The 23604-nt window shown below is 41.1% G+C and overlaps 2 protein-coding genes across 3 annotated transcripts; both read right to left on the reverse strand.

Moving 5' to 3' along the window:
• Positions 1-6834: 6834 nt before the first annotated feature.
• On the reverse strand, positions 6835-17949 carry taf6l (TAF6-like RNA polymerase II, p300/CBP-associated factor (PCAF)-associated factor). 2 transcript variants are annotated; one of them, XM_040141300.1, is made up of 12 exons: positions 17813-17949; positions 15059-15227; positions 14828-14914; positions 14541-14691; positions 14344-14394; positions 13842-13936; positions 13684-13758; positions 12730-12950; positions 11477-11609; positions 10650-10778; positions 9648-10144; positions 6835-9555 (listed from the first exon to the last, which is right to left on the reverse strand). In XM_040141300.1, exons 2-12 carry the CDS (start codon positions 15203-15205, stop codon positions 9207-9209), a joined length of 1935 nt encoding a protein of 644 aa, XP_039997234.1. In that variant the 5' UTR covers positions 15206-15227; positions 17813-17949; the 3' UTR covers positions 6835-9206. The 2 variants fall into 2 exon arrangements, with proteins under 2 accessions (XP_039997234.1, XP_039997233.1); XM_040141299.1 differs by lacking the exon at positions 17813-17949 and adding an exon at positions 16998-17395.
• A 342-nt stretch (positions 17950-18291) lies between these two features.
• cth1 (cysteine three histidine 1) lies at positions 18292-20657 on the reverse strand. Its single transcript, XM_040141136.1, has 2 exons — positions 20406-20657; positions 18292-19620 (listed from the first exon to the last, which is right to left on the reverse strand). The coding sequence occupies exons 1-2, from the start codon at positions 20412-20414 to the stop codon at positions 18670-18672; spliced, it is 960 nt and encodes a 319-aa protein (XP_039997070.1). The 5' UTR covers positions 20415-20657; the 3' UTR covers positions 18292-18669.
• Between the last annotated feature and the right edge of the window lie 2947 nt (positions 20658-23604).

Here is a 23604-nt window from a genome sequence, read left to right on the forward strand (position 1 = left end):
CACAATATCTGGCTCTTCAGCTGCTGAATGCTCCACTAATAAAAGTTTACTAGCTATTCTCTTACTGTGTCTGTGTGTTCTTTTCTGTTTGGTAGGTAGTGTAAAGTGGGTACACTATTTGATCCATTGTTAAAATAAACATATTGATTACTGCAGCTTTATGTATTTTATTTGCTGCTTTAACAGCTCTTTATTATACTTTAGGTGTTACGCATAGATTTTAATGGTTTAATCATTCATATTTTATTAAATTAATTGTGAGCGTCACCTTTGACATTGCATGTGGTTATTTGGCCCATTGTTCACATAAAAATATTGATTATTGCCAATTTCAAATGAGCCAAATAACAGTGGTAGTAATTGCAGCAGCAGCAGCAGGAGGCTAATAGAAAATTTTAGTTTTGCTGGTAGCTGTGAGCCCAACAACTTTGAGCCAGCAGTCCACTTCCCTTGAAGCAACTAGTGTTGATCATTTTACCTAGTAAGCAAAGGCTTTGAGCCTTTGTTTGACCTTCTTTCTCATCGGCAGTGGGCCATGGTGTTTGACACAGTGTTTGACCCAGCTCTGAGGAGGCTCATGTGTCTGATGACTGACCATCACAAGGCTGTCGTGACCATCAGTCATCTCTGAGCCTCTGCAGGAGCACAGAGCCACAGCATAGCACTTTGCCGCTGACTGGAGGAAGAGGACAATGAAGACACTCAACAGTGACTCAGCTTAAAACACAACACCAACAAAACAGTTCATATTCAACCATTTCTGTTACTGTGACTGTAAAAAAAAATTTTTTATTTATCTGTCGGCGATAAACAAACAAATATGTATTTGTTTAACTAGTTTGTTGGTTTCACTTAAATTTTAAATAGTTTTCCAACACTTACTGAAACTCACAAGTCCAGCTTTTATGTTGTTGTTTCTAATTATTAAAGTATGACAGATTCATCTCTCCGTGTACAGAGAAAAGTCCAGGACATGTTTAGCTATGCTTAACATACACACTGGCAGTAGGGGGAAACTGCTAGCCGAGCTCCATCTGAAGCAAAAAAGCTAGCAGTTGATTAAACACTGGGTAAGACAGCCAACCATCACACCTCCCAGAGTGAGAGTTTCATAAAGTTGTGTAGTATATAGTTGCTGTTTTTAATAACCAGAAATTTATCACACTTAACCTAAATGGGCGAACTTTGCCACAAACTAGATTTAAACCCTTGGTTTTATTAGTTGTGATGGATGACAATAACTTCTTTCAACACATCAAATACAGTATAGTACACTATATGCTAAAAGTATGTGAATATCCCTGTCCACAATGGGCCTACTTTGGAACAGTCTGCCTATTCAGTTCAGACAGGCTACATCTCCTACTTCCTTTCAGTCACCTACTCACTGAAAAGGTAAGCTTACATTTGCTGCTACTACTGCCACTACTGCTGCTGTTCATGTGCAACATCATAAGCTCCAGCTCCACCCAGAATCTACCTGGAGGCTCTGAGTCTATGTTTCCCTAAGGTGGAAGTTACTGTTATCACTCCCCTCCCTGCTGTGCTGAGCTTGGTGTTTCCTCATGTGGAGTGACAAGGTCAGAGCTTAGACACCAAACATTAACACTCTACATATTCTACATTCACACATGAGTTGGCTGACTCAAATGCGCTTGTGGCTGTATCGGACCAAATTCCTGAAGTAAGTTCCAAAATTTGGTGGAGACTCTGAAACCAGAAGAGTGGAGGCTGTTGTAGCAGCAGTCTCATTTTAATTTAGAGTATATTAATATCATAGTTTTCAATTATCAATATCAATAAGAGTCATCCTCTCGGACAAGACTAATTGCATGTCAGTGCTATTAGAAACAGCTGTTACACAGGTGTCAGTTTATGGTTACATCTGCTCAATTTTAACAAAAAAAAATCATAATTATTTTTACTATTATTAGGGGTCCAAGCCTAAGTGAGCTGGGGGCAACACGTGCAAAGCAGCGTGGCTCCATGTACCAGCGGTGCTGGGAACCCTATTGTAATCCCTCAGATTTTCATAAGGGGGCCAACCCCGAGGGGCCTCCCATCTGCACAAACTTTGCACATAGAATCTATGGACTATAATGATGAAAAGTTATTAAAAGAATTTTGATAATCCAAAAAATGCGCAAGTTATAAAGGAAAAACTTGGAAATCAGGAAATGTTATATATCTTTCCAGCAATCACTCCTATTAACATTACACTTGGTCCTGTACTTTTTCATGCTCCACTGAGGCTCTGTGCAAAATTTGGTGCCACTAGGTGGCGCTTTTGTTGCAAGATCAGGAAATTTGCTAAAATATGTTTCCAAAGTACTCTTAGGATTTAAGGACGATCAGCATGAAACTTTGCATGTATCATCTATCTACTTTCATGATCACAAATTATTAAAAGAGTCTTGATAATCCAAAAAATGCAAAATGAATAGGCAAAACTTAGGTCTTTCATAGGTCTGTCTGATTAACACAAAACTTGGACCAGTAGTTTACCGTGCAACACTGAGATTCTGTGCAAAATTTGGTGGCACAGGGTGGCACTTTTCTCATGTTCATTTTGAGTTTGGCACAGGGTGGCACTTTTATACAAAGGTGAAAAATATATGGAACCTACTTTTTCGAATTCATCTTAGGTTGAAGTCTAATTTTCATGAATTGTGGCATGTAGCATCCAAGTACCCTCATGACTGTCAGATAACTTACCCCCCAAAACAGTGCTTGGATCCTGTTAATAACTGCCTGGAGCTCTAGTTATTGTTGTGGTTGTTGCTGTTGTTATTATAGGTTTTTAGCTCTTGAAAAGTTTTTATATTAGAGTCACAAGGACTACACTTAAAATTATAGACTACTAGAAATATATCAAACTACATATCTCCACCCCCAGTGTAAACGCTCAAAATGTCAAGGAGGCAATCTAACAAGACTGATGACCTCACACATGAGTAAAGGCCAGAGTCTGTGTGTGTGTGTGTGTGTGTGTGTGTGTGTGTGTGTGTGTGTGTGTGTGTGTGTGTGTGTGTTTATGTGTGCTCCTAGGGAGGGGCAAGAGCTGGCAGTGCTGGGCACGGGCTCAGATTCACGGCAGCTCCCTCTCAGAGTCCTCTGTTACAAACACAGCCATAGTAGGAGACCACACAACAGGCCTCTGTTACAGCTCCTAGTTAAGCACACTGCACCTTCAGTTAGATGGTTCATTAAAAGAGCATTCTCTCCAAATATACTGTTCCAAAGCACCGACTCTGTGGAGGAGTATGAGAGATATCTGTCAACAGCAATCATTTAGGTTAACTTGCATTTCATCAGTTCATCGCTGATTTTTTCTGAAAAGCTAAAGTGATGCTGGGATTTTCTGTCCATATTCCAAGCTATGGGTATCAATGCTGATCATAAGAAGAATTTACTTTTATTACACCATCAGTTTTGATAATGCTGTATTCACTAAAATAAATCTAAATCTAAAGTAAATTTGGCTAACCCGGGGTTTGTTTACAATTTCTCTGATTGTCTGACCACTCATTTTTCTGCAATGCTATCAAGTTGCATCATGGGATGAGTAGGACCCACCATTTTGGAAGCTAGACCCATACTATGGACTAAAAGCCACGATATCTCTTGGCCTCTGTTGCTTCTATTTTGACCATTTACTACTAACATTCTTCTTGAAGGTAACATGAAACAACTGATCCTGCAGGTAGAATAGTAGAACACACAGATATGATTGAACAGCTAACAATTTGAAGCAACTGATTCAAATGAAACAGTTGAATTAGAAAGTTGTTTGATAAGGTTCTGGTTGCACAAACAGTGCGAGGCTCAGTATGTGCTGGGATATTCCACACCCTTCCTATCAGTACAAACCCACTGAGGCTTACAAGGCCTCAGTGAAACACAGTCATTCTGCTGCTTTCACTTGTCTGCTTTCACATTTATACACAATAATATAATCATATTTATTATAAAATACAGAACTAATTACGGATCTCGTGTGTTTGTCAGCTCACGCTGTCTCTCAGTCTTCCCCCAGACCTGCACTTCAGCTGGGAATTAGTTAGTTGGGACACCTTGTGGTCAGTCTTGTACATGCTGCCTGTTCACGTAAGCAAGGTCAATCAAAAACGTTTGGATGCCTTTCAGTGTCTCGCAGAAAGAAATGTAACACCAGAGACACATAGCAAAGCGAACATTCAGAAAAACTGTCAACAGTAGATGAGATGTAGTAAGAGATAAGAGAGATGTAGCTCTTTAATTTTGTTTTTATCTCATTTTATTTTAAGTAACTTCCCTCATAATAAGAGATTGTGTGAAAATGATTGGGGTTATGAAATGGCTGAACCTTAAATTTCACTTTGTAAAAAAAAAAAGCAAGGCTCTCTTATGGTAATTAATGTTTTCTTCATACCCTCCTCTCGACTTAAAAAAACTGGAACCCCTCCCCAAAACATGTCAGTGTAATATAAAAGATTTACAACTTCCCCTCTTCTTTATTCTATGGAGACTTTTAACTGTTTACCCTAATTTAAAGCTCAATTTATCTTACTCTGACAGCCATCATAACAGATATTCTAATGTGTGCCACTAGTGGAAAGACTGATAAAACCCTGATAAAGAGACAGAACTGTTGTCCCCTGCATATGAAAAAGTGATATGTTGTGAACCATGGTGAAGGTGAAATCCTTATGGAATTGGTTTCACTATTAACCTCTTGCAAACTCATCCCTTCTGAGAGCATCTCCTCACCTAACACCTCTTACACCCTAACATGCCTAGCTAGCACTTACTGTGCACTTTCCGTGCACTTCTTTACCTGCTCTCCTTGCACACAGTCTTTTGAAAAGATTTAGTATTTAGTGCTTACTCCAAGGTCTCCTACTGTACGGAAGCTTCAGTGTTGTCCCTCACTTGTAAGTTGCTTTGGATAAAAGCGTAAGAATAAATGTAATGTAAATGTAATATCTTCAACTTTTCCCCCAGACGAGCTGACAGGAAGCTCAGTGCCAATTTCGGCATCTGTAGCTGTAGCTTTTTCCTTCAGGGGATAAAAGAGTCCCTGTTTTATTTGTAGCCACAAACGATGTCCCAAGTTGACAAAATAGTGAAGATCATTCCTCCTGCCTGAGTGAGGAAAACCGGTCCAGTAGCCATGGATGGAGAGGGGGAAGGAACTAGAGTTTAAGACTGATAAGAAGGAAGGAGAGCCCCTCTCTCAGGGTGCTGTAGAGGGTCCCAACCCCTTATCAATAATGTTGAGGGAAAATTGGTAATATGGTTGAAGAAGAGCAGCAGTCAAAAGAAAAAATTGGATTCAGCTTGAGATCCAGTTAGAGCAGTTTCCCATGATACACCGAGCTCCTTTCTCCTCCTGTCCCTCTCCATCCATAAGTGTTCATATGGCATCAATGCTCGTTACTAACTTGACGTCTTCTCTCCCGCGTAGTTTTGTGCTTTATCGTCTCTCTCCTCCTGTCGCTTTCTGCAGGTATTTCTGCCTCCAGAGCTGCAGAGTCCGTATCTGTGACTGCAAACCACCTACTGCTCCCATTAGTTGTCTCATTTTCATTTTTGTCTTATTATCATTATTATTACTTTTATTTTTAGTCTTATTATTGTTATTATTATGATCCTTCTCAGTGGAACCTGCATTGGCTATGTGTCCCTGATGCCCTCACTGTCAGTCACAATCCCCCACTGCACAGACAAAACACCATCTAGTGCTTGCTGCTGTCCCAGCACTCTGGCAAGAAGTGAAGCAGACACACACTTTGACTTAAGGACGGCACCAAAGTTGCTGGCAGTCAGCCTCCCTCTGCTAAAAAAATGTCAGTTTGTGTTGGTGTGCTGGCCAGTTGTTACCACCTGAATGGCCCTCCGTTGCTCCTCTGACAAGGCCACACTGGCCAGGATAGCCTCAGGTCCCTGATGCCCCACAGACTCCACAATTTTAGGAAGCATTGCTAAGGGGTATGGTTCCTCTTCCGGCTCAGGTGAGAGAACCTGCCTCTGACTCTATCCCTCAGCCAGTCGCGATCCTCTGCGGTTGGATCTCTCGTCAGCGGGTTATAGGGCTTATTCAGAGGGGGGAACAGCTCCTCCACTCAGTGGGTTTTCTTAGCTGCCCTTGGCTTCTTCCACTGACAGATGGTATCTTTGAAGTTAAAATTGTGGATGGCAGAGATGGCCAGTGCAGCTGCATGGCTGCATTTGTATTCTCCACATGGGCATTCACATTGTGTGGAGAGAAGAGCCTCCTCAGTTGTAGAGACCTGTGTCGTGGTAGGACAAATGTTAACAGTTTGCAGTTCGTTTACAGTTCATTTCAACAAACTTAGTTTATGGGAATGTTTGTGTGTGTGTGTGTGATGGGGTGTTTTTTACATTTGAAGTTCTTAATTCTACAGTGTTTGATGTTGTGTTGTGTTTCTCTCTGGTCAGCTTACAGCAATACAAAGCTTGTTTGTGATAAAGGTTGAATTTCTAAAATCTACTTATGGCATGATACCAGTGGATCTAAAACTGGGGGGCATAGAGCCACTGCCAGGAGGGTTCTGGTTCTGAAGTGGGGCGTGCAGTGTTGCCAGACTGGGCGGTTTTTTAGTTGCATTGTGTGGGGTTGAATGGGTTTGGGCAGGTGGACAGGAGTTGGGCTGGTTTTTAAATACATTAAAGGACAATATATCAAAACTATATTCATAACTTGTATTCATTAGTTATTCAAACACATCCTATCACTCAGCACAACTTTGTTATGAGATCATTTTTATTCATTCTGCTTAGAGGAGATGAGCTACCATCATTATCTGCAGCTTACCCTATAAACACATGAGTTGCCCCAACTTTCCTCCGGAGAGTTTCCATCCTGACCAACAGTGATCAGGATGACAAAGCAGAAAAAAAGAGCATCATGGAAAGATCCAGTCTGGCTCCACCATACAGGCCAAGAGGGCAGGGAGAACGAAGAGGAGGAGGAGAATGTGCACAAAGAGGAGACTGAAATGGATGAGGGCAGCCCAGGTGTAGGGGGAACCACAGTAAGTGTGTAGGAGTCGGATAGGGGAGTACAATAGAAGATACAGAAAAGCTTGAACTCATATGATTTGGGGCTGTAAGAGTCAGGACCTGAAGGAGCTCCTCCACCTCAGCTCACAGCTCCTTCTCCATTGGCTTCTCCACGGCTGTGAACACCACACCTCCCAAGAAAAATGAAGAGCAGGTAGCAGAGAACCAGGCAGTATAAGGCATTCACCTGGCCCACCAGTCCCAGTGAAGACACAAGCTGGGCTGGCCTTGTTGGTTCGGGCTGCTCTGTTTCTGCAACCACATACTAAAAGTGAGGCTTTAAATATTTAGGAAGGTAGAGTGGTTCACAGACACAGGCCTTGTCAAAGAGACAGATCAGCTGAAAACAATTCAGAGCCATGCAGGTCAGTCAGACATTTTTGGATTCAAATGGATAAAATAAAGCTTTCAAAAGTACAACAGATATTTTTATTCTGACAACAACTTGAGAAACTTTTTTATCCAAGTACTTGGCGGGACTAAATGCTTTCCATTTGTTCCAACACTGTTCTCTGCAGTTAATCATTTTCAATGCTTTATTCACAAATAATCCTCCCATCGCCACTGCATATCAATCCCTATCATTCTTCTCCCCATTTCCTTGATTCTCAGATCTCTTGTGTGTGTAGAATCAGTCCAGGACGCTAAGCTCGGACAGGCTTCAGCAGGGTTAGACTGAAATATACAGCCAATATTGATCTTTCAGTCAGTGTGGTCCTCTCATTACATATTCATTCACCAAAATGGTGTTATAGAAAAAACCCTCAATTAATTCTGAGTCTCATGCTTCAATAATCAGTTGCTCAACAGACAACTAATCAAATTTTCTGACTACTGAGAAATCAGGCAAAAATGCTCGATATTTGCTGGTTTCAGCTTTTCTTTGTTGCTGTACATCACTGTGAAGTTGACAGTTGAGCTTTGGACTGTTGTTTGGGACAAGACAAAACGAGTTTGAATACTGTCACCCTGGTTTTGAGAACTTCTGATGGGTATTATGTAGTGTCTTCTGGACTACACAAATAATTGAAAAAATAACCAACAGATTAATCAATAAAGAAATGCATCATAGCCAGCAATCAAGATTACTCATTTGGATATTAGTCGCGGTTTATCATTTTACTGCTGAAATAAAACCCCAATCAGACAGATCTCTGGCACTGATCTATAAGGCAGCAGCAGGGTAACAGAAACACCAGTGTTTTGTTGCCATGAGTGTGCAGGGGCTATAAAATAGAGGGTCAACAATAAAAGCTATTAGGGGAAGATTAAATCAAAAGTAAAGTAGCTGAGCAAGCTCAATGTATTCCAAGTGAAGAATACACAATTATATAGACAAAAAAGTTTCAGTTTTCAAACAACAGTTTTGTGTGGGAAAAAAGCAAATTAACGTTTTCGAATTTGAAACTCCCTCGCCACCTGAAGAAAAGCACTGCAAACACAGAAAATACAAACACATACAAAAAGTTTACAGAGAGGAACAGAAAGGGAAATTTTCAGGGACACTAAACACTAATGAACATGTCAGCCATCGTCACTGATGTTTGAAAGTGAGCAAACATTGTTTAATTTGGTTTTAACATTGTGATTGTGAGACTATTAATTTCTGACTTGTGAGATATTGGCTAAACACCTAGCATTAGCTTTTTTTAATTACTAGCGTGTTCATCTGTTTTTGGTGTTCAGTTGTTGTGTATGGCTTGCAGCGTCTGGTTTTGCTTGTTCTTTGTAATTCCAGACTTCTCCTGCATTTTATTTATTTGCAGTTTTTTTCTAACTGCTGCTTATATGTTGTAAAAAGATGAAAATCTTTTTTCATCTGCTTTCTTAGGCTGTAGTGCGTTGAGCTGTACAAAACCCAAAATAACCAAAATATGAATTGATGAAGCTTTAAAGCAGTCTGGATTGAGCATAAAGACCTTCACTGTCGCCAATGATTATGGTCCAAGTGTTGTTTTCCACCATGATAATAAAACAGAATCCTTAAGAGTTTTCAGCTATGAAAACATCATCACAAAAACCAATTATTGGGAGTTCAAGATGACAAATATTAATATGACCCTTTAAAAGTTTGTAAGAGTCAAACCCCACTTTGCAGAAATGCAGTCTAAGTCCATTTCTGTTGCCTGGGGCCGTCTTCTCTAGAGAGGGAGGTGAAGAGAGTAATGGGAACATGCCCAGCGCCGTACAGGTTTGCCCACCCTGCCGATGACAGGCAATTTGTGGGCGTATGCACGAGGTGGGATGGCAGAGAGAGTTGGCGTTGGGGCAAAAGTAGTCTGGAAGGGGCGGCGGCCTTGGCAACGGCGGCCCATTTGCCGCCCTCCAATTAGAAAAGAGAATGCTGGGGGTCCAGTCTGAGGAGAGGTGAAGCGAGCTTTGGGGAAAATGTCACGAGACAGACCTGCCGAACGCTGACCTGAACGTGAAGAGGAAGATCTGGAACGCTGTACAGAGGAGGAGGAGGAGGAGGAGGAGCGAGTCAGGGACCTGATGGGGAAAAGAAAGTCAGAAACATTTAGTACTTCAAACACCAACTGAATAATTTAGGCTTCAAAAAGAATTAGATTTGTTTGCTTTACCTTCCTGATCCTGTAGCAGCCAGGCTGGGTGGGGGCGGATCGGTACGAGGACTCCCATCATGCCTGGGGCTGATGTTGAGGTTGGCAGTCAGCTGTGGCATCTTACGGGTGGTGTCAGGGTTGGAGGCAGGGCCAGGAGGTTCCTTCCTGGCATCATTGACCAGAGGCGGTGTGCAGGGAGGGTAGCTCCCAAACCCCGGTCCAGTACTGAACCTGACAGCTAGGCTGTCTCCAAAGAAGGAGTAGAGCTCACAGTACATAGCAGGGAGAGGAACCGGGGTCCACTCCTCCCAGGGACAGCCTGCCCCTCCTGCCTGAAGGTGGCTGGCGATTCCTAGGGTAGCCTCTGACAGAGGTTCTGGAGGGGGGCTTAGGCCAGGGGAGCTCACTCTGTAACCCATAGCACCCACCACAGAGCCTGTCTGGCCACTGGAGCCTCCCTCTCCTGGCTGAGACAGGGACAGAGCCTTCATTTTTAGCAAGCGCTCCACTGCCACCTGTAAGAAAGACAGGAGAACATACTGACAATGTACATTATAAATGGATCAGCCACAACATTAACACCAGTAACTGGTTTTAATGTTGTGGCTAGTAGGTGTGCAAGTGCAGTGTGATGTGGGACCAGTCTGTCTGTCGGCTGTTTGGTTTGACATGTCGTTCTCAGAATATTTTGCTCTTGACCCTGAAATCTGCTTTGAAAATTCATTGTCCCCAAAAGATGATTCTCTCTCTCTAATACCACCATTAGGACAAATGTCAACTTTGCACACAAGATACAGCATTTCACAATTTAACTGGCAGATTGCCATGAAATTAGCTGGTCACACTCATGCTCCCAAGAGTATGCAATTTTTACTTAGTGGCCTCTTCCCTGGTGAATTTTGATGGTATGACCAACATCGGTAGTCACTGCAAAACACCAAAACATTGACTACTTATCAGTCAAGGTGTTGCCAAAAATCAAGAAAAATAGGAGTCTTGTCATGTCACTGCAATACTAACCAGAATGGCTCCATAGACCTTATGTCCATCTGCTTTGACCTGAGCATTGGAAACAGAGTAATCGTCTAACACAGCCTGGAGGTTGGCCCAGTAGGCAGGAAGGTGTGGAAAGAGAACTCGCTCAACAGCCTGCCAACAAAAACACACACAGGTTAATTCAGAGATTATTCTCATTCAGATTACTGGGGAGAACTGAGAGGAGAGCATTTAGATGAGCAGAAAACAAGAAAATTGATGAGTATACCTTGGAAGTACCAAAGACATTACAACAAAAAATATTTACAGCAATGAAATGGACCCCTCAGATGGAGGCAGGCTCTAGAGTATAAATCTCAAGGTTTCCAAAGATACTAAATATTTCACATGGAATTTTGCAGAAATGTGTAGAAAATGACGCACAAGACATCTAGGATATTTCCATTTGAGAGTAAAACATGCCGTCTTGAGTTTTAATCATTTAAAAGAAGAAGTGTTGGAACAGACACATGAAGAATGTAAGTGATACCATCAGACAGTCTCCCAATGTAAAGAAAATGAAAGGGGACGTTATAAAGGAAAATCTGTGATTCTTAAAGCTCTACAAATTTGAAATATTTGGTAATAGAATTCTCTTCAATACAATACAGTAGCACTCTTCTTAAATCTCAATAGATGGGAGTTGTAACTCATCAGCCAAAGCCACAAATTGTACTGTTTAATTGTCACCTGGCCAAGAAGTAAGCTGATGCTCACTTTTAGGTTTTACGTGATAGAAAAGAACGTACTACACTCCTGTAATTCAGAAACACAAGACTGCTAAGATTTACAGATATAAGCAGTGAACATACTTTCCATCCCAGAGCATGAAGCCCCACCACGGCTCCATAGTGGGAGCAGAGTGGTCTCACTGGATCAGACAGAACCTTCTGGAGCGACAGCAGGATCTGATGGTAGAGACCACTCACCAGATCACCATGGGTCCTGGAGAGATAACACAATTATGAGAGGAGAATAAATACTGGATTATAATGGGACATTCACCAGGCAGACTGAAGCATGACTCAAATGATAATGTAGCTCTCTCTCTCTGCTGGATGTGTAAATAGGCAACTGTTTGATAACACAATCACTTTACCAACTATGTGAGGTGATATGTCAGATGTTGTGTTTTCAGCTCGTTCTGCTGCCTTCATGAAACCAAAAAAAACCAAAAGAACAAAATCAACTTTAATTTCTGACTATTTCATTCAAAAGTATTGTCCAAATAGTCTGGAATCAAACAGACACAACAAACTAAGGCATTGGGGAGACTTTGGTCTTACAGTATATTGAAAATTCAGGAATCATCCAGTGAGTCTTATCTAGCTGCAACTAATGATTATCTTCATGATTGATTAATCTGATGAATAATTTATGGATTCATTAATTTATTGTTTTGTGTGTAAAATATCAAAAATACTGTTTGTTTGTTTTTTACTAAAGGTCGAGGTTGTCCAACTAACAGTCGACAAGCCAAAGACATTCTATCTACTATCACATAAGACAAAGAAATGCAGCAAATCCTCACAACTCAGAGGCTGGAACCAGGTAAGTTTGGGACTGATGCTTACAAAATGACTTAAATGAATAAGTTGATGACCAAAATTGTTTGCCAATTCATTTTCTGTTGATCAGCTAATAGATTGATTAATCTATTAGCTCCAGTCTTACCCCCTCAGACATAATGCACTTTGTTAAATTATACTTTACATTTAATATAAAACTGGCCAACACTACACTGGTTGTCAATGGAAAATTCTAGCATGCAGTACTACTAAATAATAATGTCAAATTCTATCAGAGAGAACATTTCATAACATAAAAAAGGTGAATTATTGTGAATTAAATGGTGGCATTTCACAATACAGCATGTTTTGCAAAATCTTAGTGATTTTCTAATTTAACACTAATGTTTTAGTATATTATTTAGTGTTCTTTCATATTCAGCCTTATAAATCCTGCTTGCACATGTATGGTATTATTGTGGTAATATGATCCCATGTAATGATAATATTATCCTATAACATTGAAGCCTATTAACAAACACCTGTGTTTTGCTCACCAGAAGATGTGGCTGAGGAGTAGGGCAGCATAGTCCCTCAGGGTCCAGTGGTCGTTGAGGGGGTTGATGGAGGCAGCTAGCGGCTCCAGGATGCAGTACATGACACTGGAGACCAGGCTCCGAACATATGAGCCCAGGTAAAGGTAGGGGTTCTGGACCAGGCTTTTCACCATGTGGAGGAGCCTGTTGAGCTGCTCCAGGTCATGGCTTACAGACTTTACCTGAACAGTGACGCCCACAGGATCAACACATGGATAAATGGGAAAAAAAATTCTACTGTTTTTACTGACAGTAGCCTCAAAAGAAGAGAATACAAGGCATCTACAAGACATGCAGCAATTTGATAATTAAATTAATTTAGTGAATCTTTTCGTATTAATTTCGCATGAGAACAAATTTGATTCTTCTGGACTTACAAATCTTCAAATTCAAAGACCTTTCAGGGCCTTTATAAGCTGATAATATGTAACTGTTAAAATCAAAGCTCTATCTCAAGGGATTCAAATTCTAATTTACTGAGGACATGAACCCAGTATGCTTGCGACAGCCCTGCTTCAGTGCTCTACCTCTACTAAAGTAATGACCATTTACACAGATGCCCAGGGAAATAGTTGAGTTGGTTCCATTGAGGCTGAATTTCAGCATATTATGGCACTGGGAGAACAACTGTGAAGCAACTCTGGTCAATAATTGATAGTCTAATTCGGCCGTATTATGAAAGTGGTGGCTGGTTTTGGCTGAGAATCCGCTTCAGTTAACAGAACTTGAGTCAGCTTTGGTCCAGTGTCAGCAGCTGGAGTCAGGCAAAAACATTAATCAAAAGGGTTACTAACCCCACAAAAAAAAATTATAGTATTTTGTCACACAGTTGCAGTATCAGCAGGAAACCCTTAGCTGACGTATTAGAATTGGTATTGGTATAAAAAGTTGGATTGGTGCATCTTGAAATCCTACCCCACTGATGACATAAACAAAATAAGGTAGTAGGGCAGCAATCTTGGAGTTGGCCTGGAGGTCCAGTAGAGCCACCTGAAACACACAGAAGAAAAATATTAGAAGTAACAGCTTGTTTAGACACCCAGAATGTCAGCCTGTGTTCAGCAGCAGTTTACCTTCATAAGGTGGGGGTCCTCTCCCAGGATGGCCCTTGTGACCTGCTGGTAGTACTTTAACAGGTCGTCCGACAGAGACTGCACTGCAGTGGGAACTGTGGTGATTCAACAGCAAAGTCAGAATACTGCTGCCTCCAACAGCGTTACACTGATGCACTCGTCAGAGCCCGAAATCAGTTCAAGAAACTTCTGACATTGAAGGAATACTTCAACATTTTTGCAAATATGCTTATTAGCTTTCTTTCTGAGAGTGAGATGAGGAGACTGGCAGCCTACATTAAAGGTTGTGTTTCATTAGCGCTTTGGACTTCAATTTTCATTTCTTCCATCTAATGGGTGTAACTACAGTGATTGGTTGCACACCAGTGCAGACAGCAGTGCTGTGGCTGAACATTTCCTGTGTAGATACTGATGGAGGACTGTAGCTGCTGCTGCTGCTGACATGCTGCTTTCAGTATGCAGACTGTGTGGAAAAGTTAGTGATAGTGTGGTAGAGTCTTACCGGTCCCTTGAGGCTCCAGGTTGCCTTTCCCATCCAGGTACGACACATTCACTGATTTGAAAAGAGAGAGAGAGAGAGAAAAAAAAAAGAGAAATAACTTGTAAAAGATATATACCTTCTGATTCAAAGACCTGGAACATATCGGCAGCATCAAGGATACTTCTGTCTGTAGTTTGTAACAGCACAGTGGGTCATACCTCGTACCATGGTCTCAGCACAGCCTTTGGGAATGTTCGTGGCCAGAGCCAATTCAACCAGGTTGATATCGCGATCCTCGATGAAGAAAAGCTCTCCTTCTTTCACTGAACGGAAGGGCAGAGCATCCTGGGCCCCATACCCACAAATGGCCTGGTGAGCACAGACATAAAAAAGCTGGAAGGCATTAACAGCTGTAGTATGTTCAAGTCATATCAGACTGACAGTACCGACACACCACTGACTAGAGGAAAGCATATTGTGAACGTTACAACTCAGACACTCTCACCTCCACATTGCTCCAGTGCAGAGCTCTGTTGAAGTCCTCCACTGTCAACTTCCTCCTCTTAGCATGTCTCATGAACTGTGAGCTGCTCTGTGTGGCCCCAAAACAGCAAAATGAATAACTCGCAATGCACTTCTTTACATCTAGACGCATTTTTCTGTGCTTTATATCAATTCAGAATATTGTGAACATCTTACAACGCCCACATTATCCATACAGTGAGGCAGCACTGACCTGCGTTGCCTCCCTGAGCCGGTAACACACGTCTTCAGCCAGCAGACCGGCCACATCATCACCAAGATCAACGCCTGTACTCTCGGCCATGAATTTGACAGACTCTCTGGAAATCTCGGCGAAGCGGCGCTCCTCCCGGTCCGCCATGCTCACAGCGACCACTCAGAAGCTGGCAAGGAAAAACACCTGACGTTAATACTTGCTATCTCTGGCCATTTATAAGACCATTTACATCTTCCTAGACCAGACCAGAAGACTGCGTAGAGTGCGAGAGGAGTTGCAGACTTTCAGTGGCTCCATACAACAAAGCTCCTACAGTTGCTGTTTTATTTATTTACTTTTTTGTAATTTATTTTTTTATTGACATTCAGCATCAGACAAACATTTCCATCAGATAAATTTCAGATGCTGTATGTATATATCATATGTTTGCACAAGTCTCAAAATAGTACTTATAAAAAAGTATGAACATATAGAAAAGAAAAGAACAAACAAAAGGAAAAACTATGTACAGTTAGAGAGGTATCTGTTCTTTACATCATAATGATTGATTTTCGGAATCAAAAACAGGCGTATGGAGCGTTACGTAGTTGACCCATCTTTCCCGATATGAAACAAATTGTTCCAATTAATGATTGTCAAATGCTGTTATCTTCTCCATTTGGTAAATGTCCATTGTAATTTCCATCCATGCATTTAAAGTCGGGCTCTCCTGTGATAACCATTTATAAGAGTCTTTTTACCAGCCACCAGCAGTATATTCATTAAATATGTATCTCTTTTCAACCACTCCTGAGGTATATACCCAAAATATATGGTCGTACTTTCAATAGGTATTTCACATTTAAAACGTCTTCTAGGGCAATGTGTATCCCTCTCCAATATCTTTGATTACGGCCCATTCCGAGAAAATATGGTAGTGGTTCATCTTTTGGTTTCCACTGTTTGTCCAGCAAACAGAGAGGTTACTATCATAGTGGGATTTCTGAGAGGGTCTAATAAAATGCCTCATCAGGTTTTTCCTACCAATCTCCCTCCATTTCTGTGAGCTGGTACACTTCAACTGATCCCTCCATATTTATGACCATTCTTCCTCACATAATTATCCCTCCTTTCATTCTCCCATTTTGTTGTAATATATGAAGTCAAATCTGTTCCAAGATTTGACGGACCCTTATATACTGTGTAAATGAAATGATTCTACTAGCACTATCTGAATTATATACTTTTCTAAAGTTCGATCAGACATGTACTTGCCTCAGTTACATTTTTCGCCTTCATTTTAACATGACGTCGCATCTGCAGATATTGATAAAAGTCTTGACTTTCAAATAAGTGTTTCTCTTAAAGGAATTTTAAAAGTCAGCAGTGTTCCATCTTCCAGTGTATTACATAGAAATGTTATCCCTTTTCTTTCCAGTCTGTAAATCTAGTTCCTTCTGGTGTTTGAAAGTCAAGAGCTAAGCTATAAGATATATCCCGAGTTTACCTGAACACATAATGGATTAGTTAAATGGTTTAACTTCTGGAGTATCCATTATGAATTAGTGATGATAAGACAGGAATTCTTCAATTATCCCCATTTTCAAAAGATCTGGTACACACTTTTCCTCTATGGAAACAGGGGCCATCGCGGACTCGCTGTGTATCATGCTAGCAAAATGAAATCTACCGCCTGGAATAGACAATTTAAAAGTATAGCGAAAATTAAACTTATTGTGACGTAAAGACAGCTACAATTGTTTGCTGTATATATGTCTGTTGTTGTACAATTTAGATGAAAGTAACATATAGTGGGAAGCAACTAGTTTAGGAGCCATTACCAGTTGTAGCTAGCTACAATCACCTAACATCAAGATAATATACTGATACACAGCTGTCTAGAGAGCTGGCAGACAAAATGCACTACAATTTCTTTAACATTTGATTTAGCCTTTACCTTCTTAGCTAGAACGGCTGAAGACTGAATATCATCTAAGTCAGACGGAAAGTTCACATCAGCGTAGCTGCACTTTCGACGGTGCAAAATAGTGTCAAGTTAGCACACACGAGAAAGCATGACATCCGTCAAACTCTTCAAATTAAGACAACACTAGAAAGCCCATTGTGCGCATTTTTGAACACTATGCCCTATCAATAGTGACAACAAAATATATTAAGGCGGATTCCGTAGAAAACGATTTTTTTTAAAAAAAACAAAAACACTTCATTTAAGCAAAATTAGTTTGACTAAAACTGCAAACGACATCCACTTTAACTCTGGCTAACTTGACCCTGCTACAGTGCTAGAGCTACATGTTGACATTTCACGTATACTACTAGTACAAGTGACGCGCCAGGAAGTGAAGGCGAGGGATTGGTCGGTGGAGGAGCATTAGACACACGGTGCACTCCAAAGTCTCACCGGCACAGCGCTGGATGGACATGGTGTCCGCTTTATTTAGGTTCGCCACACAAAACCGCACTTGTCGCTTGCGCCGACCCGAATCGGTGGTTTATTCTTCAAGTGAACAGAACAATACATGAAGTCGGAGAGAAAGGCAAACAAGCAGCTGGGACTGGAAAAGGGAGCCTGAAGGGTGTACATAGTTTTGCCACACCGAATCCAAACATGAATGTATTTACCTTGCCAACGCTAGCAACTGATAGCCCATTGTGATGGTGTCTTGGTATGTGGGCTGTATCTGTACTTTAACCTCTTCCCTTTGGTTAACATTGTGTTGCTTAATATGAAAGGATGTTTGACCGACTTACAGAGTTGCTAGAGTGGTATTGTTTAGATGATGCCTGCTTTTCCTCAAATCATCCGTTGTTTACCAGCTGGTGAAGATCATTGTCCTCTCAGCCTCATGTGCCGCCTACATTCCATTGAAGGGCTTCCCCGCCCTCGCTGCTCCGTAACAAGCGGCACGCGAGCACGACCGAATGAAATGTACATACTAATTGGTTAGTTTAACATACACAGGCGTACCGCCTTCTTGGATTGGCGGGTGGTGGGCGTGAGTCTACCTAAATACACCCAAAGAGAAAAGGAAAAATACATTTTAGACATGTTTGATCACGACTGGTTAGTCTATTTGAAAATAACTTCCTAATAAAATGGTATGCTAAACAAACTTACTTCTTACATTTAAAAAAAAAAAAAAACCCCAACCCACCCCTTCCAGGTATTGATATTAAAAACAGTGCTGAAAACCAACAAAGCCCACTTATAAAGCAAACACAACATGAGGGTTAGGGATTAAAATTGTTTATTCATGATGCCGAGACCAGACATTTCATTTACTGAGTTCATTAAGAAAGTATGTACAACAGTTAAAAAATTAATTACACCCATAGCTGAACCTGTACCAGAGGGTCCAGAACTATTCCAGACTGTCTGATTTACAACTGAACAGTTCAAGGCCTGCTTGACCTGCTGATAGTCCCTCAAGTCAAACAACTGCAATTAAAAAATAAAAAATAAAAAAATAAATAATTTGAAAAAATTAAAAAAAAAAAAAATTCCCTTGGGAATAAGGGATTTAAAAAAAAACAAAAAACAAAACTGTAGGTTTAATTGAGCTGTGGTGTTCAGTGCTGATGCTGGTTGTAACGATGACCACATCCAGTTAGACCGCCCTGTTGTCCCAGATCTCCTGGGCTTTGCTGCTCTCCAGTTGCTGCAGGTGGAGGGCCAGTGGCAGCAGCAGGTCACTCAGGTGCTGGCTGGAGAAGGTGAAGGCATTGTTGGCCATGGCCTCTGCAGGTGGGGTGGCCAGAGGAGAGGAGGAGGTTGAAGAGTTTGATGAGGCAGAGGTGAAGGAGGAAGTAGGGGAAGGTAAACCTGAACTGCCCAGAGACAGCTGAGGGCAGAGGGATCCTCCTTGACTCTGGTCAGAGGTTTTGATCTTGCTGGGGAGGCCGTGCTGGAAGCGACAGCGTGTGCCATACAGGCAGAAACCGAAGGAGCTGAAGGTACGGCACAGAGCTCCTCGAGGCTTCCACTCCTTGGTCTGTGGTTGGAGTTGGGGGCTGAGAGCTGATGGACTCTTATCACCAACATCAGGAGACTCCAGACCACTGCTGACATCTCCACCCCCCGTGTGCAGGAAGTTACAACGAGTGCCAAAGGGACAAACGCCAAAGGAGCGGAAATTGCGGCAGGGGACGTTCCTTCGGCGGTGTAGGGTGGGGCGCTGCTCAGTGGGGTTGTGGACAAACAGGCAGCGGCTGCCGTAGTTGCAGTAGCCGGTGGTGTGGTAGCTGCGACACAACTCTGTCTTGTACTTTGGGTGGCGGAAGGGAACTTGGAGATCGTGGAGGCCATGGGCGAACTGGCAGCGCTCGGCATACTTGCATAAACCAGTAGTGGAGTAGCTGGTGCAGAGCTCAGTCTTGTAGCGAGTGGAGCAGACCCAGGGGATGAAGGGAGGGTAGGAGGACTCTACCAGGGGAAGCAGGGCCTTGGCCAGGGAGAGACCTCCTCCACTGCTATCTCCACCTAACTCCTCACTGGACAACAGGTTGTCCACCAGCTCCTCATCTTGGCAGGAAGGCAGGAACAAGTCATCACTACTGGTCTGGGGGCAAAAAGTAAATTACTGAGGGTCTTTTATTTAGGAAGTAGTCAATGAGTGAACATAGTGATTTCAGACATACAATGTCTCACCTGGGCTAACCACTGTTCCACTAGCTTTTGCTGTAACTCACTCATTTTTTGGGGGGGGGTGAAAAAAAAAATGCTCCTAATGGAATTGGTTTACCATTTATATTTTAAGATAAAAATGAGTATCTACTACACCACTTGCTATTAAAATGCAATAATCATTATTAACTGTTGGTCTGTCTTATCCATTACATACACGTCACTACAAATATCATTTAGCACCAATCTGTGGTGTCACATTTTGATAATTCATAGCCAAATAAAATCAATTGATTTTTAAAAATCTAGTAAATCCCTTAAGATAAAATGCATATCTAAAATTTCCACAGCAGAAAGTGTTTTGTCAGACCAACATTTTAAAAACCTAAAGATAAATCAATTTTTTAAAAAAAAGATAAACCTGAAAAGCAGCAAATCCTTGATTAGAGTAACTGGAGTGAGGAAGGTTTTGCGTTTTTACTTGAATGGCATTCACATCACTTAAAAAAAAAAAAAAAAAAAGTTACTTTGATCTAAATCTAATCATTTCAATACTTCAGGTATGACTGGAGTAACCCATGCTATAAATCAATACTTTCACCTGTCTAAAACAGCTATGATGTTTCATGTAACAATATTTAACTTACAGTGTACAGGAACTGAGAAGGTCCAATTTAAAACCAGTTCGAGAAGACGCCATGTAAAATCTGCTTGACTTACCTCGAACATGGCTGCAAATAAATGAAGAGTGGCTTGGGGTGATTTCGGAGGTCAGTCCCGGCAGAAAACAGACCGGTTCAAATAACAGAAGGCCTGCTGAGTTAAAATAAAAACGTGTGTTAGTAAAATGGCATGGACCCTAACACTCTTGCTTTGTTATGGAGTTCCAAGCAAAGGACCAGTCGTATCCGTTTGTCTTTTAAACCGCTTCTCAGCTCCCGCCTTCCAGTTAAAATGAGCATCAGGTGTGCTCGAGCTCGCAGTCAGAAAGGTGTCTCGAGCGACCAATCACGTCCACGTGCTGGGAACGCGCTTGATGACGGACCAATCCCGTTAGTAGCTTTATAATAGCGTCACAGTACGTCAATGTCCATGTATTTGCATGAAGTTGAATCCGGTTTGCGTAAATGTATATGCTTTGAATTATGATAAAATACAGGGTGTTATGTGGACTCACTGTGGGACCCCAGAACGAATAGTGGTGCTAAATGTCGTCTTGTTGTTTTATTCACACACTTTGAATTTAAATATTTATTTTTATTGTTTACTTTTCATTACTATGAAAATTCTGGTTTGCTATCAGCTAGTCAGCTGACACGGTTGTTTTATTCCATTCAACATCCTCAGTCAGTGAATACACAGTTCAAGGTGAGTACGTCAGCTACTTTACAGGTATGTGGAAATTAGCCTCATTCGGAAGAAGTTAAAACAAACCTTTTAATTAAAAGCCGTCTGATAGGAACACCGCTGAGTTTGAATACATCAAATAGATTTCCTTTAGCTTGGCTAATCTTTGTTTAAGCGTTTTCGCTCAGGCACAGAGTAGGAATTCTTTAATATGTTTATGCCATGATGGACGTTCTGTAGAAAAACACCAAATTAATCCCAGGAATTCAATTCACGCTGTCAAATTTCATGGGGGGCGCGAGAGAGGACCGTTAAAAACTTTATGGATGTTTTTTTTTTAACAGGATTTGTCCTGGTATGCCCGATGACCAGTTTGACTATGGATGAGGACGAAAAACGGATGGTGAGTGTGGGGGCGGGGCCGTGAGGTGACACTACTTTCTGATTTGTTGAGTGAGTATCTCATAGCATCAATTTCAAGGAGCGCCAGGCTGCAGCGCAGAAAAATGAACTTGCTGCACATTATTTTGTATTATTAGATTTATTTAGGCCTACAAATGAACCGAAGTTGTCGGAACGCAGTTCGAGATGGTTCCGGCCCACGTTAACCCATGGCTATAAAGCCACAACTGGTTAAGCACCCTGCTCAAAGCTGTCACACACAGTAAAGGTATTGCAACATATTCTGGCAAGGCCATGTTGAAGCTTAATTCCACTTCACTTTACTACATAGTGCTGTTTGAAATTTCTTGTACCACTTCAAAGCCAGTCCCGTACAGTACCCAATATGGTACTTTTTTTTACCAAATAAAGCAGATGTACAATTTTGCCAAAATAAAATATTAACTCTAAAATGATCAGAATTATTTAGATTACTACATATCTAATTAAAGAATAAGTATACAAGGCAGAGAAAGGCACAAGCAAATCAAGCCAACTTTCCATATCTGACAGTTTTTGACAGACTAAAGAAGACATACCAAAGAAGTAGTGAAGTTTGATACCAAGCTCTGTTGAGGACGAGAGCTCAGTTTCCTCTATGGTAGCAGTCTGGTGAAACCCTAAAACACAGTCAAGAAAAAGCCCTCATCTGACCACAAAGAAAAAAAAACCTCTTTATTTCTTTTCTTATCAAGATACATTAAAGGATACAGAGACATTGGAATAAAAAACACTTGAGAAAAACTTTCATTGTAGCATGTTTGTCTCTCCACCATACAAAAATCAGCACCCTGTCCCTTTTGAATGTTGCCCCTGGTTCAAATGACCAGCCCACCCACCCTATGAAGGAGAGCAATGTTTCACATGTACAGTAGCCTATTAGAACCATCTCCACAATAATGGAGCAGAATTAAACATTTTAGATGTAAAAAAGTTTCAAATATGCCAGTTTTCCACTGTTCTTTACTAGTATTTGCTACAAACTCAACACTTCAATTTCTTTTTTTTTTTATTTGAGAAATATTACAAAGCCCACATTGGGACCAGACTTGCTTATAAAACCAATGTAACCCCTCACTGCTATGGGGATTCATAGGCTGCAGGATACAAAGGAATTATAATTATCCAATTAACAACTTACTTTTAGTATTTACCCTTTCATAATGGTAAAGACAGGGAAAACAAAAATTAACAAAGCAAATGAAAACAAGTTGAGACAGCTTGATTCCTTTCACATCATCGTCATACCCAATCACAATCAGAAACATCTCTTTTGTTCTGCATCATCAAAAATTTACAGAAGAGGATTAAGGCCATATGAAAAAAGTTCCGAATCAATCAATATTTGGAGAAAAAGTACGACTTCAATCTCACTCTTTTTTGCCATTTTTAACATTAATTTCAGAACTAATTAGGCCCTAATTTTCTTCTGTACATTTACATATGACTTATCAACTGACCAGTAACATAATTGCTTCAGTTTCATTCAAACCAACCAAACACTACATTGTCAGAAATGCTGTGGCTTAAGTCCAACATTACCTCAGGGTCAAGTGTCCATTCACAATGGACATCAACCTTTTTTTTGCACATTATGGCTTCATTTTGGACTTCTGCAGACTCAAACATAGTACCTCAAAGCCAAATGTGTTCTCTCAGCATGGAAAGTCACACAGTAACTCGTGCAAATCCACGGTAACCACAATCATTTGAATGTCATTAAACACAATATTATCCCTCCTACACTGTAAAACTACACTCTTTGAGCGATGGGCCTCTCCCCTTTGATTCCAGACTGCCTGTGCTCATACTTCTTAGGGTGAGGTCAACAGAACAGGAGCCAGCATACTTCTCTCTTCAAACTGGCTAACTGTGGCTACAAAGCCTGGCAATCAAGAGGCAGGAGATGCTGCCAAAAATGACTATTGAGGTGCCTCATGAAGGTAGACACAGTATGGAAGTTTATTAGTCCCAAAACTATCAAGTGAGCACAAACCAAATTTGAGCAGTGAAGCCAGGATTAACTTCAGGCTGTACAAACAATAGAAAAAACTATCTACTACCTGTAATATCAGGATTCTGTAAACACACCAAAATCCTGATGTTTGTGTGCTCTCGCTATTAATTTGGG

The sequence above is a fragment of the Xiphias gladius genome, chromosome 12 (assembly GCF_016859285.1).
Source record: "Xiphias gladius isolate SHS-SW01 ecotype Sanya breed wild chromosome 12, ASM1685928v1, whole genome shotgun sequence".
NCBI classification, from domain to species: domain Eukaryota; kingdom Metazoa; phylum Chordata; class Actinopteri; order Istiophoriformes; family Xiphiidae; genus Xiphias; species Xiphias gladius.

Excerpts from the sequence above, each read along its gene's own strand:
- taf6l (XM_040141300.1), bottom strand. The coding sequence starts at position 15,205 with ATGGCGGACCGGGAGGAGCGCCGCTTCGCCGAGATTTCCAGAGAGTCT. Across the intron at positions 14,692-14,827 it reads TGCACTGGAGCAATGTGGAG|GCCATTTGTGGGTATGGGGC; the intron begins GTGAGAGTGTCT and ends TGTGCTCACCAG. Across the intron at positions 11,610-12,729 it reads CTCCTCAGCCACATCTTCTG|GACCCATGGTGATCTGGTGA; the intron begins GTGAGCAAAACA and ends TTATCTCTCCAG.